Source organism: Gobio gobio (assembly GCF_949357685.1).
Source record: "Gobio gobio genome assembly, chromosome: 1".
Taxonomy (NCBI): Eukaryota; Metazoa; Chordata; class Actinopteri; order Cypriniformes; family Gobionidae; genus Gobio; species Gobio gobio.
In genome coordinates this window covers 57,297,466-57,310,785 of record NC_137097.1, presented here as the reverse complement: position 1 = coordinate 57,310,785, position 13,320 = coordinate 57,297,466, and the positions used below count along the sequence as shown (strand labels likewise).

The window sequence follows — 13,320 nt, the reverse complement described above, 5'->3', positions numbered from 1 at the left end:
TACGTTTTCTTGTACCTTCACCTGTTATAGAGATCTTTGATGGAATCACATTCTCATGGTCTGATTTCACGTGATAGCCTGGATGCCAGCTGAACTTAGCCCCGCCCACAACATTTGAGGTCGGGAAGTTCGGTTTGGACTTGATCCGTTGTGGAGCAACTATGCTCGAACCAGAGCTGTTTGGACCAATTAATTTGTCAGGGCGGGCTTTATACGATGATGGACAGATGATCAACTGTAACGTTATCATCCATGTCACCAAAGAGCGCTTCAGTTGAATTAGTTCAAATCCTAAACTTGTTCGTATATGCATTCACCATTTACTATTTCTCTCAAAAATGATTATTGTGTTGGTAAGTACTCCGTGTATCCTTAAATTCTTTTTTACAATACCGGCAAATATCGTTTACACTCATCTTCTTCTACTTCTTCCAGCGTGTGTGCAGTTGAGTTCTGTTGACAACCATGCATTGCTCCGTAGCTCTAATTGGTTGTTGGTCTATCAAATTGAGTGCAGAGGCATTTTCACCCCATAATCACAGCCCAATGGAGCAGTATCAGACACATATTCTAGAATCTGAGTATGACGACGTCAGGCTAATCACGTGATATATAGTTATATGAAGTTCTTCTCCTCTTTCTGTTTTTGCTTTGTTCATTGGAATTAAATGTCAGTGTTTTTGCATCTAAGCACGTTCAGCTTGTAGCGGGTGGTTATGATTCTCTTTTGATGGGTGGTCAGTGATTAAACTCGCATCACATCACTTACAATAATTGTTTAGATTAAGCTTCACATTGTGATATGTTAAGGAGAATATAACTATGAAGCCCACAAAATGTTGAAAAGCTGAAAGTAAATATTAATAGACGTCCTACAGAGGTAACTTTCAAATGTGCATAGCTGTGGTCATTCTACTTCTCCCTTGGGTTTTTCCCATAATTTTTGCTCCTCTTTGTCTTAGGGTGTACTCGCACTAGGCACGGTTGCCTTGTACCGTTCCCTGGCGACAAGTGTGAGTACACCCTTAACCCGGGGACACACCTAATGACTGTTTGGCCGATTATGAATGGAATTTGGTTGTTACGATCATGCTCAAATTAGTGTTTACAGTCGGTGTGAAAAATCATGCAGTGTGCTGTATCTATAGATTCTAGTCTTCAAATTTAAGAATCAGCTGTTTCAGTCGTCCTCACGTAGATTTTATTAAACGTGTTTAATATTTGCGACTGGCGCAGGTGATTATGCTGAGGAGATGCGTTCCCTGTCAAACATCATTCTTGTAATTTTATCAAACACAATCTTTTTGATGTTTCTTTTGTATTAATTCGTAAGTTAACATTGCAAGTTACCTTTTAGGCTATACGTTTTGTGCTGCAGACGGAAAAAAGTGATACTGTCTTCTGTAAAAATTCAGAATAAGCAGTGATTTCTCTCATTTTAAAAATAGAAATAAAGAGCGTTTTTACACTTGCAGTTTTAGTTCAGAATGGTCCGCATGAAAAATTGGTAATGTTAAAAGCTATCATGCGGACCTGGGAGTGCACCAGGGTACCGAACCCGAGACTACCTGGAGGAGGTGCTCTGAGTTCAGTTACATTCACAATGTGCCGCTATTTGCATGAACAGCGTGAGAAACACGGACTCGGGTGTGCTCTTGTTCAGAAAAGTAACCTGCACATTCGTTTTAGCCGATTATAATGTATTTAGTTCAATAAAACACTTGTAAGGGGTGATGGTGTTGATGATTTACCTTGGATACGAGCGAGAGTGAGCCTGCCGTGTAATCAGGGCAACAAATGAATGGCAATCCACTGTCTCCTCAAGAGTCCCTTTGTAAGCATGCAGCAGAAAGCCGCCTTCATGCAACACACATACAATAAACCCAAATGTCATTTAATCAGCTGCGCATAAAGCACCAAATTCAAAATAATAATAAAAAAACAAAATATTGACCCGTTCTGTTTTTTATCATGCCCTGTGCATGTTTGTGATTTATATAAGATGGTTTTGGAAGCATTGTACACTCACTGTAGACTGATAAAATTAAAATTAAAATATTAAAAAAAAAATTTGAATGACTTTTGTTTCAGAATAAATAAAGCAGTACTTTATTTCGTTATAACTGGTAACCATATAAAAAGCACCAGTGCTTTTGGCAGCGTTTTTCCTTATTATTTTTTTCTGCACAAATTGCACTGCAAATAAGTAGTGGCGGCTGTCTGTTGACATCCATGTTTGTTTCGGTACAAGATATTCGCACAGTTGAGTTCAAAGTTAAAGGCTGCGTCTTAGCCTCTACGCCGTGGGCTACGCGTCAATTTTCATTTATACTTCTGCGTTCTTGTCCACGGCGACGCACAGTTACACATGCAAAGGGAGCATGTTTACCCCTTAGGGAGGGGTTCTGGCAGACCAATTACAGCGTTTGCGGTTGCGTAGAATTGATGCGTGTTACATTTTTGGAGAGGTGCACATCAGGGTACGTCGTAGGCTACGAGTGCAACACACAGCCTACAATGTACATTCGACGCAGAAGTATAAATTGGGCTTAAGTGTGTTGTGTAGTGGACTGACTCCGTCGTAAACGTTTGTACTCTTCTCTGACTGTCAAAGATTAATATCTGTTCCGGTCGAAGGGAACAGTCTTTAAGTGTAGGTGTAACGGTACACGTATTCGTATTGAACCGTTTCAGTACAGGGCTTTCGGTACGGTGCGCGTGTGTACCGAACGGTTATGAATGCAATCTTTAACAGTTTACAGTCGGCTTGTTTAAAGCGCGGAACACACTTCAATCCGAGTTCCCACACGAACATATTGAGTATTCAGTCCATTTGATCACGAAATTCAAACGATGCCGTTTTAACGCTCTATAATGTGACTTGACAGACGCGCATCATTTCAACTTCAAGCGGCAACGCGCGAGTGAACGTGATCATCTCTTCCTAAAGAATAAACATAAATGAATATCTTAAGGTATGTTGAGGATACATTACAACTTACTGAAACGTATCATATGTTGTGTAATCGCTCCATCGGTGTTTCAACCGCGGAAAGACAATAAAACAGCATGTAAACAATGTCATGTAGAATCACGTTTACCTCAGTAGTCATTCAGTGTCCACAGCTGTGAGTTCACTAGAGCGATTAACTCTTTCACTGAATACATGCACTATATTAGCCTATATATTTGTTATATTAGCCTATATATATTCATTATATACTACTTAGCCTGTTAGTGATGTCTTGTTTATTTAATGTATGTTTAAATAAACCTGTCATGAAAATTACAGCCACTAAATGATTATATTTCAACAACAAATTGGAGAAAAAATAATAATAATTAGATTTAGATGTTAATGCAAAAACTGTGTGATTATTATATCTAAAAAATAAATAGCAAATTAATTTAGGCTAATAGTTTGTGCTCTGTTGTTTATCTTTAATAGCAATATGTAAGTAAGGGCTCCCTTTATAGTTTACAGCATTATCTTTAAGAAACTTTTAGTTATAACTGAATTCATTTAAGGACAGACACAAATTTTTTTTCATTAAACCACTGTTGAATAAAAATTAATAAAAAGCAATTTTGTAAAACTGCTGTACCGAATCTGTACCGAACCGTGACTTCAAAACCGAGGTACGTACCGAACCGTCAGTTTTGTGTACCGTTACACCCCTATTTAAGTGTGTTCAGTTCAGTCTTAAATTGCTTCAGCTAGTCGTTAAATGTGTCCCCTGCTTTAGGTGAGGCAATGCATATTATGAATTCAAATGCTTTGTGTTTATCTTTGACCAGCAATGCCTCCTGGTGAGTCTGGTCAGCAAACAGCATACCAATGTGCTGGTCTGTGTACTTCCTTTTCATGGTGTGGTCTGTTTTGTACGTGTTTTTGCTTGACCTTTTATACCTTTGATCCATCTTTATTCATGAGGTATGTTTCTATAAATCTGTCTTTTCTGTGACCGATACAGTCTGACAGTCTGTGACAAAGGCTTGTCTTTAGTTGACTATTGGCTTTTGTCACTTGCAGTGTTCACCAAAAAACTGAATGCATGCATTTATTTATTTGTGAATATCTGAGCTAAGGAGGCTAAATAAACACAATGTCATGGAGTGTTTTAAAAAAAAGTCACTGCGTTTGATCGTTGTGTGTGTTTAGGCTAGAAAGAGACTGCTATAGTACTTTCTCTGTTCTGATTGTAAGTCCACAGTTCCTGTATTGTGGTTGCGTGGGTTAGACTCAAGCTTATCCATGTAAGAGATTGGACATCACATCATGCAGTATGTGTGGATCATTTCAACAGAATGTCTTTTATTGGGTGATGGGGAGGGATTTATTTATCTTTGCTGCGACTGTTTCTCTGTCCATGTTTGGTTGTGTTTTCTGCAGCACTGAGGTGTGTGCGCAAGATCTCTGAGATTGCAGAACTTGGGTTGTGGGGTCAGCTTAAAGTCTGGTGAATCCTGCTGCATGTTCTGCTTGGTTAGTCCACAACAGACAAGCTGTCAGTCACACTTTTGCATTGTACTCCTGTCTTGGCTGTAGGGCTGCATGATAAAATAATAACACTAATTTTCCTCTATAAAATTATAATGTTTGTTAGGAGTTCAAAATTGATATAATGTTGATACACTATGCAAATAATGCTGCGCATGCTTGTTGCAGACCATCACACTGGTGGCAATAACAATAAGCCCTGCCATTTCTATTGCTTATGAGAAACATTAAACGGCAAACATGCCAAAAGCTGAACGAAACAGCTGCTCATTTGAACAGTGCGCCTCACTGAACATGTATCATCTCGGCTCAAAGCACACTGCGTGATTGAGATGGACTCATGCTTTCACTGCAACCACTAAACTGCGCTTTGAGATCCAGTGAAAAGTTTTCGAAGTACAGAGTTCTCCCATACTACAAACTGTGAATTGAATGCCTTGTGATTTAAGGTCTAGTTTAAAGCCAGATGAAATGGTGCTGACTTTCTCAACGACATTGACATGGAAAACAGGAGAAACATTGAGCCAAAACCAGGGATGTCACGGTACCAAAAATCCAGTAGTCGGTACCACTTGGTACCAATTTCGGTACCACAGCAAAAAAAAAAAAAAAAAGTTATTTTATTTAACTATTTAAAACAAATGTATTAAGTATATTATGTATGATGATAATCAAACATTTAAAGGCTGTATGCTGTTTAAAAGTAAACATTGTTTATGAAAATAGTCAACCATCAAGGCATTGTAATAAGATGTATTATTATTACATATAGCTAAATCTACTGTAGGCTACAACAGTAGCCTGATATATTCAGTCAATTTAATTTTTTTAAACCAAACTTTTATTTTGACAGGTTGCCGTGAAGACCTTTGAGTGTCTGTGTTCATGATATGACCGTTTTCTCAAATGAAACGGTAAATTCTCATGAAGTAATATTTAAATAATATTTTGCAGTTTAATATTCACAGACACTAGTATATATTCGGCTAAAGTCTGGAGCCTGCGCTTAGATAAACACGGAAGCGACTGAATGCAGATGCGGGTACCAGAGTCTGTACTACCGGTACTAGAGAAATGATGGTATCGTCACATTTTTATAATTTCAGTACCAACTTGGTACCGGTACTTGTGACATCCCTAACCAAAATGATACAGTGAGAAGGCTTTTTCAAGTCACCAACATTTATCATGATATACTGAAAACTGGAACCATAGGATTGTGGCAGAAATGTGGGATATTTATCAAACTATAATTTTTTTATATTATTAATGCAGACATTAAATGTATTAAAGGAGTAATGGAATAAAAAAAAAATTGTTAATAGGCTTTTTGTGCATTTGTATCGTACTAATTAAATGTCTTTATGCTAGTGTCTTTCATAACACATACCATAGAAACGATTCACTTTTTTGCCATGGTAGTGAGGTGCAATGCATGGCTTTACCTGTGAGTAACACTTATCATTCATCCTGATAATTATCAATATTGACTGATATGAAAAATGTTACTTTGATTTATATTTTGGCCATATCGCTCAGCCCTACTTGGCTGCAGTTAAATGAGGGTTTTGTGTACATGCAGAGAAATTAAAGTTCGTTAAAAACTTCTTCTCTTCCTTCCCGCTTAAACCATAGCCCCCATGTGGATTTCTTGATATTTCAATGTGCCCCATGCCATATTTTTTTCCTAGTGGTTGTCCTTTCTTTCAAAGTGCTGCTGATAAGAGTTCAGCTCCGGCTCCTGTGGGGACTGGACTCAAACTGTCACTGATCCTGCTGTCGTCAGGCAGATGACTTCACTACCAGCAGACGGGATGAGAGTGGTGTGCAGGATGGACATTTTCACAGTCTGTCGCGCCTTTCCTTCGGGAATTACTTCATTGATTATATTAGTTGTTAATCAGCTCTTTCAATTCAATTATTATTTTCTTTATTCCAGAACATATGTCGAGAACTATCTCTCCTCAGACTCCTCAAACTCGTTTTCAATGTCCTTTGTTTATGTTTTATGTTACAACACAGATTCCAGGGGAAAGACTTTTTCCCCTTATTTACCTTTGTGTAGTTTGGTACAGGATAATTAACAATCAGCCATTGTCATGAAGGGGTTTATTTTAAGAGAATGGGCAACTGGCTGTATGTTGTCCTGCTTGTTTTTTGGTAAGTTAACTAAAGAATGAATTGTCAGGTCAGGAAATAATTTGATTAACCATAAAATTAATCAATAAACGAATCTACTACTATATAAAATGATCGACCGATTAATCAACCAAAATAATCGCTAATTAGCCCTAGACTAGTTAGCTAACATTGATCTGCAGTCACTTGTTTCTCTCCTACAGTCTCACAAAGTGATGCCACTAATTAGCTCCTCTGGTTTTTATGCTATTGAATAACTACAAAGTCATGAGAGACATTAAAGTAACATATAACGTGATATGTTGCCATGAACAGCAGTGAAATATTTACTTTCATTGGTCGTATTTGACTGCGCTGTATTTTAGTGCATCCATTGACCAATCAGAATCAAGTATTCCAGAGAATCATGTAATAAATGAGCTCAACCTTCCTTGTTCACATTATCATCAGTAAGAGATAAAGCAGTGGGATCATACCTCCCATAATGAGCCTGACCCTTGTCATCAGCTGTTCGGGTGAACGCAAAGCAAGCTATCAGGGGGGTGGCTGCTCCCCAAATGTTTAACTGAGTGTTTTTTTGTGTGTAGATGTGAGTGGGGAGTGTAAATTCTCAGAACAGGTGCTGTTTCATGCCTAACAGCTTTAAGCAGTGACTCGGGTCAGAGTTTAAACAAAGGCAGCCATAGAGCCGCCGGTTGGATAAGGGGATATAGTAGTACCCTCATCCACCTTTTGGCGAACGCACCACATGCATCTGTCATGCATGGTGTTGCATCAATTGCTCTTCTGCATAATCCTTCCGTCTGCAAATCGCTCCTCTATCTGAGTATTGCAGTCCTGCTGCCACATCATGCTGATCTGTGTCAAAGGGTAGGAGCGTGTCAAATCGTGACACTGCTGAGAGCGAGTTTTTCTTTGTTTGCATGTGGAAGAGCACACAGTATTCCCATTGGATGTGTGTGGGTGTCTGCTATTAAATGTTCAAAAAAAGATAAATGTCAAGTGCAAAAGCTGAATTTATAGCTGTGTTCTTCAGTATCTTGTAGTAGCCAGTTCTGCTTTAAACTGTTTGTATGCAGGTCGGTGTGTGTGTGTGTGTGTGTGTGTGGGTGTGTGTTTGTCATTGGCCTCTCATTGGGATGTGTTGACTTCCTGTAGCAGTGGCTTCTGATGGTACACAGAGCCAGAGGGAGATGGCGGTGTACAAAAACAGCTGAAAGCTTAAGCAGTTTTAGCTGCTGTCAGTCTTTTTTCTGTTCATATTAAATCGATTTTCTGTCTACTCATTTGCCATGAACTTGCTTCGTGAACATAACTGTGTCCCCGCCGATCCTTCAAATGTCTTAAAGTATTAAATTCGATTTTTAAAAATGTAAGGTCATAAAAAGTCATGTCTTATTTTTACTTATGAAAGGTCTTCCATTTTAGAGGACACTGACTTCTAAATCTAAACATGTCTGCGATTGGCTACAATGATCGGCTCTTCAAAAACGTGTTGTAAATATACATCAGTGACGCTTTTCACCAAGCACTCAAAGCGTCACGTTTTTTTAAATTTCAGTACCGAAGTCGGTACTTTTGACAACACTAATACCCCCAAAATTCACTATCTATATATATGGGGGGTTTATTTGCCCCGAGGAGTTCTTGTCTTATATTTATATCATATGTTGTAGTTATTACAAGAGTTCTGTTCTCCCCAAATATCAGCACGATTGCAAATGATATTTATTTTATAAGTTAAATGAACAATAAATTAACATTGTGAGTTACATTTTAGATGCCGTATTGTCAATATTGTTTGTTTTCCTTTATTTCGCCAACAAAATTTTAAAAATGAAACCACAAGCAGAACCAAGTTTTTTTACTGACTGAATCTGTGTCCCTGAAAATAAATTTTACGGTGGCAAATATTGCCCCTTAATAAAAATGTTAATTTCTGTCGCAGCTGTGAACTGACCACTGCATAGAATATGAATAATATAAAAATCAGCTGTCCACAACAGGCCTAAACCAGCCATGGTACCAGCCCAAAAACACAATCAGCAAAATATAATCTAATTCTTATCAACAAAACTATGAAAATATAGAGATATATATTTTTTTGTCTATATTGCACACCCCTAATAGACACAGTAATCATTTGATTTCATGTCTTTAAAAAACCTTAAACTTGACTTTAAAAAAATATGCAGCAACCCTGATTAAGATGAATAGTTTCAAAGAGGTGAAATCAAAGCTTTTAAGTCAACATGAAATGTAAATTCACGCAGTCCATTTTCTAAATGCATCTTTTTGTGAATGATTTATCCATTAAAAGTTAAAAAATTTTGAGCCTGTTATTTTTAACAATAGTGGACATCAAGACAAACTTCTCTGTGGTGATTCCTGGACTTCTCCAATAATTTAGTCTTCTTAAACCCTGCCCCTTTCTTACAATCAACCTCAAGCTTGCATTCAGATCAACAATCATTTGATCAGCATATGGAAGAAAAAAATCTGTCACTGCTTCCGCTGTTGTCTTATACAAACTTACTTTTGTCTTACTTTTAGACTGGGCCCTGTTTTGTTGTAATACACCCAATGTAATAACATGTTTAAAAGGTTAGAGGGCAAAGCCATGGCTTACTGCTTAGACTTTAAGCTGTGACACTCGTATTACAGACACAGGTTTGATTCCAGCCCGTTCTCATTCCTCTGCTTGCAAATTTCCTCTATTCAGTAGCAAGTGGCAAAAGATAAAAAAATAACAATAGAATAAAGAGGGAAAACCACTAGATTGACTGACCTATCTTTCATAGAGAAATAGATGAGCAGGTGGATTAGAAATTACTCCACCTCCCTTTCATGGTGACCTCGTATTTCTCATCTGATTAAATTCCTGCTGTCAGAATCGAGGCAGATGAACGATCCGGTTTGTCTGGATTCTGGCATTAAGCATGAAGCCAAGAATCAGTTCATTAAAACTGTATGTTTTAGTACGGTTTGCTCATTTACTTTAAAAATTGAACATTGCAGTATCTGTTTGTTTCGAATGCAATTAGATTAAGGGGGAAATGTTGCTTCATTTTAGCACATAAATAATTGTACAGGCACTGTTTGCTCTGCTTTAATCTATTATCTTCCTTTTCTCTTTCCTTTCCCTCTCTCCTCTCAGGGTGGAAATCACTTTGACCAATATGAGGAAGGTCAGTTGGAGTTGGAACAGGCCTCTTTGGACAAGCCCATAGAACCGGTAAGACCACACACCTCACTTGGTACTGTTGACTAGAACAGCTGCTTCCTGTGTGTGAGAGTGTGAATGATTGGTCCAGTCAGGAATAGCCACACCACCTCTATTGTCAGCCCCTACCCTTATTTTAGAGATAGTCAAATCACATCCTTTTTATTCAATAAGTCAGCACTCCCTTTCTGGAGGCCACTGTAGACCCCCTTCCCTGTTCTCCACATCTGGTGTCATCACCTGTGTGACTGTATAATGAAGACACAGGTCAAGCAGATCTGTTGGATTGTACCAATCACTGTGATCAGCTTGCTGTTTTTTTATTTTATGATCACAGATGTGAGCGAGGATGGATGGATGGATGTGCTTGTGTGGATGTTAGATGGTATTCCTGAATAAAATGAGTTTTTGACATTTGTTTGAAATGTGAAGTGGATGGCTCACTGTAGGAAAGGTAAAGGGTAGAATCCGAAATACACAGTCACGCATGTACAATGTATAAATCAACATTGGCCAGACTCTTTGATCGACACAGATCTTGATCTATTACCCATGATTATTCAATTTATGAAACCGCCAAGGCCTGGAGTATTTGTCCGCTTGCAGTAAAGTAATTTAAAATTACATAATATAAAAATATGCATCGTTTCCACAAAAATAATAAGCAGCACAACTGTTTTCAACATTGATGATGAGAAGAATTGTTTCGTCGTCAGCACCTAATCTGCATATTATAATGATTTCTGAAGGATCATGTGACACTAAAGACTGGAGTAATGATGCTGAAAATTCAACGTTGCCATCACAGGAACAAATTACATTTTAAAATATACAGGTTTTCTGCAGGTCCTAAAAAGGGATAGTTCACCCAAAAATGAAAATTATCATTTACTCACCCGCAAGTTGTTCTAAACCTGTCCGAGTTTCTTTCTTCTGCTGAACACAAAAGATGATGTTTTGAAGAATGTCGGTGACCCATTGACTTCCATAGTATGAAGGAAAAAAATGCTATGGAAGTCAATGGGGGTCCACCAACTGTTTGGTTACCGACATTCTTCAAACTATCATCTTTTGTGTTCAGCAGGAAAAAAAAACATTTATACAGGTGTGGAACAACTTAAGAGTGAGTAAATGATGACAGCATTTTCATTTTTGGGTGAACTATCCCTTTAATTTGCCCTTGCACTAATAAAATCAGAACAGAAAGTGTTAAATTCCAAACAAAACATATCTTCCTTTTGTATTTTTGTCCTGTTTTCTAATACTAATAGATACATTTACTTGAGATGCAAATATATATTAAGTCTTGAACAAAATGAAGCGAGTTTATGCTTAAAACAAGAATAAATATGTCAAAGAGATGTATGAACTTCCCTTAGAATTAAATAGATTTTTCTGAGCACTTGGTCAGGTATTTTTTCCTGTTTTTAATCATAAACTTTCAGACAACAAGACTTCATACTTGATGTCATTTTGCATCTCATGTTAATGTATCTTGATTTGCATTTGAAAAGCAAGACAAAAATTCTGAGGAAGAACTACAAACTACAAATCCATTCTCCTTAGTGTCAGAAGTAGCGTGAGCGCTTGGAGTACGTCAGAAATAGAACAAGGCATCGGTTTACTCTCGGGATTTCATCGGGACTCATCGGATTTGTCTCGTGCCGCATCCAGTGTAGACAGCATCACTGATTGTAATTGTCTTGTCGCATTGCGCTGCTTGGATCCAGTGTTAAAATATGATAATCATTTAGTGGGATTCTCTTTCAAATCTTTATCAACTGTAGTTGAGACAAATCTGCTTATGCTTTGTTCCTTTAATCAGCAGTTAGTGTTTTGACAGACACACCAAAACTAGCTGCAAACACGCATGCTGCATGGGTTTGACTTTGAACCACAACAGGCTCTTTAGTTCACTCTATCTTGCAAATGGCATCCTCTAAGTATACAAGGCAAAAAAAAAACACACCTCTTTAGAAGATGTGCATGTGCGTCAAGACTAAGCTAGAATAATACATCTATGCACACAGACATTTAGTGGTTCAAGTAAAGCGTTCCATCAATATATTCACTCCTAGTCAGATTTGACAGACTTAGAGGCAGACCTTTGACACGCAGACACGCCACCAATTGAATTACACAACTGCTCTGTGTGTCTGCTCCATTTGATTCAAGCTAAACTGACCTGATTTAGATATGAGCCACTCAGTGTGTCGTCCACCTCACATAGAGAGCTAGAGCGAATGTGTGCATTTTGAATGAGAGAAAGTGGTGTGTGTGTGTGTGTGTGTGATGAGCACACTAGTGCCCAGTATCTTGTGTGCTTTTGTTTTTTGTGTTAGTGTTTGTGTAGGACAGTTCATTTCAGATATTTTCAGTATTGTACACAACTTGGGGTGTTCGACATTTCTCTCCTGCAGCGAATTGGCCCCAATTAGCTAAGCAGCTCTGACCCGGTTTGTATCTGCACGCTCTGCTCTCCTCCTCCTGTCTCTTTAGGGGCTCCTTGTAACGCTTTCTCAACTCTCTCTGTCTCTCGCTCTCTCTTTCTATCTCTCTCACTATCTCTCTGTCTCTCTCATCATTCTGTCCTTCTTTCTGTCTCTCCAACACAGTGATTCGGTGTACAGTACCCTCTGTCATTATGTGCTGGCATGGTGCTTGTGCAACTGGGACTGCATTTTTCGCTGACTAGGCATGTAGATAATATCGCAGGCAGCTCTCGTCTCTGTCTTTCTCTGTCTTGTTCCTCTGGTTCGCTCTGTATTTCAGAGGCTTGCATGCCGGATACCTCTCCTCCTCTCCATGTTGTCCTCTCTGCTCCAGTTACACTAAGGCAAATTTATCTTAGGGTAAATTCCCTATATTCTCAAGTGTATCCTTCTATTATATTTTATATACATCGGTTTGATAAAAACCACCAGTTTGTATTGAAAGGACCACCTTTCCATGTGTTTACATTAGTGTCAGGGCTCAACAATAAGGATGGCCCAGTGGCTTGGTTGGGGCCAGTGTGAGAGTATCCCAGTTGTTCCAGCCGTTATTGTACATTTTAAATTCATTAAATGATATATATTTAAATTTATTTTAATTTTGTTCTATGGTAAAGACATTTTCAAATATTTCTTGAATGCACTTACACTACATTGCTAATAATAATATATATTTTTTTATTTAAATTAAAGCTGTTTGTTTTTGTTATGCGGTTAATTGGAAATATTTGCATGATATGTGCTGTGGGACAAGCAGACAATAAAGCAACAATAAAAAAATCCTTATTGTTGAGTGTGATACTGGACATGGTGAACGTGTTGTTAAAAGTGCATTTTAAAACAGATTCTCTACCATATTAATAGCTTTTGTCATTGTAAGTATGACTTTGAATCATGTATTCATGTCCAATCATTTTTCACAAGCTGTAGAAGCATGTTTTCATGTGTCTAGTTATGAATGGGGC

General features: G+C 38.0%; 1 protein-coding gene across 10 annotated transcripts in view; it reads left to right on the top strand.

Moving 5' to 3' along the window:
- gpatch8 (G patch domain containing 8) overlaps positions 1–13,320 on the top strand; it is a 49,538-nt gene that overhangs the window by 13,882 nt on the left and 22,336 nt on the right. For 4 of the 10 annotated variants that reach the window (XM_079821492.1, XM_079821498.1, XM_079821499.1 and 1 more), the window contains exons 2-3: positions 9,798–9,875; positions 12,284–12,319. Coding sequence is in view for 1 of the 10 variants with exons in the window: in XM_079821489.1 (XP_079677615.1) it covers positions 9,798–9,875 (78 nt within the window). In the remaining 9 variants the exon portion in view is untranslated. Of the gene's footprint in view, positions 1–9,797; positions 9,876–12,283; positions 12,324–13,320 lie in introns of all 10 variants that reach the window. The other 6 variants (XM_079821489.1, XM_079821495.1, XM_079821490.1 and 3 more) reach the window with 2 other exon arrangements.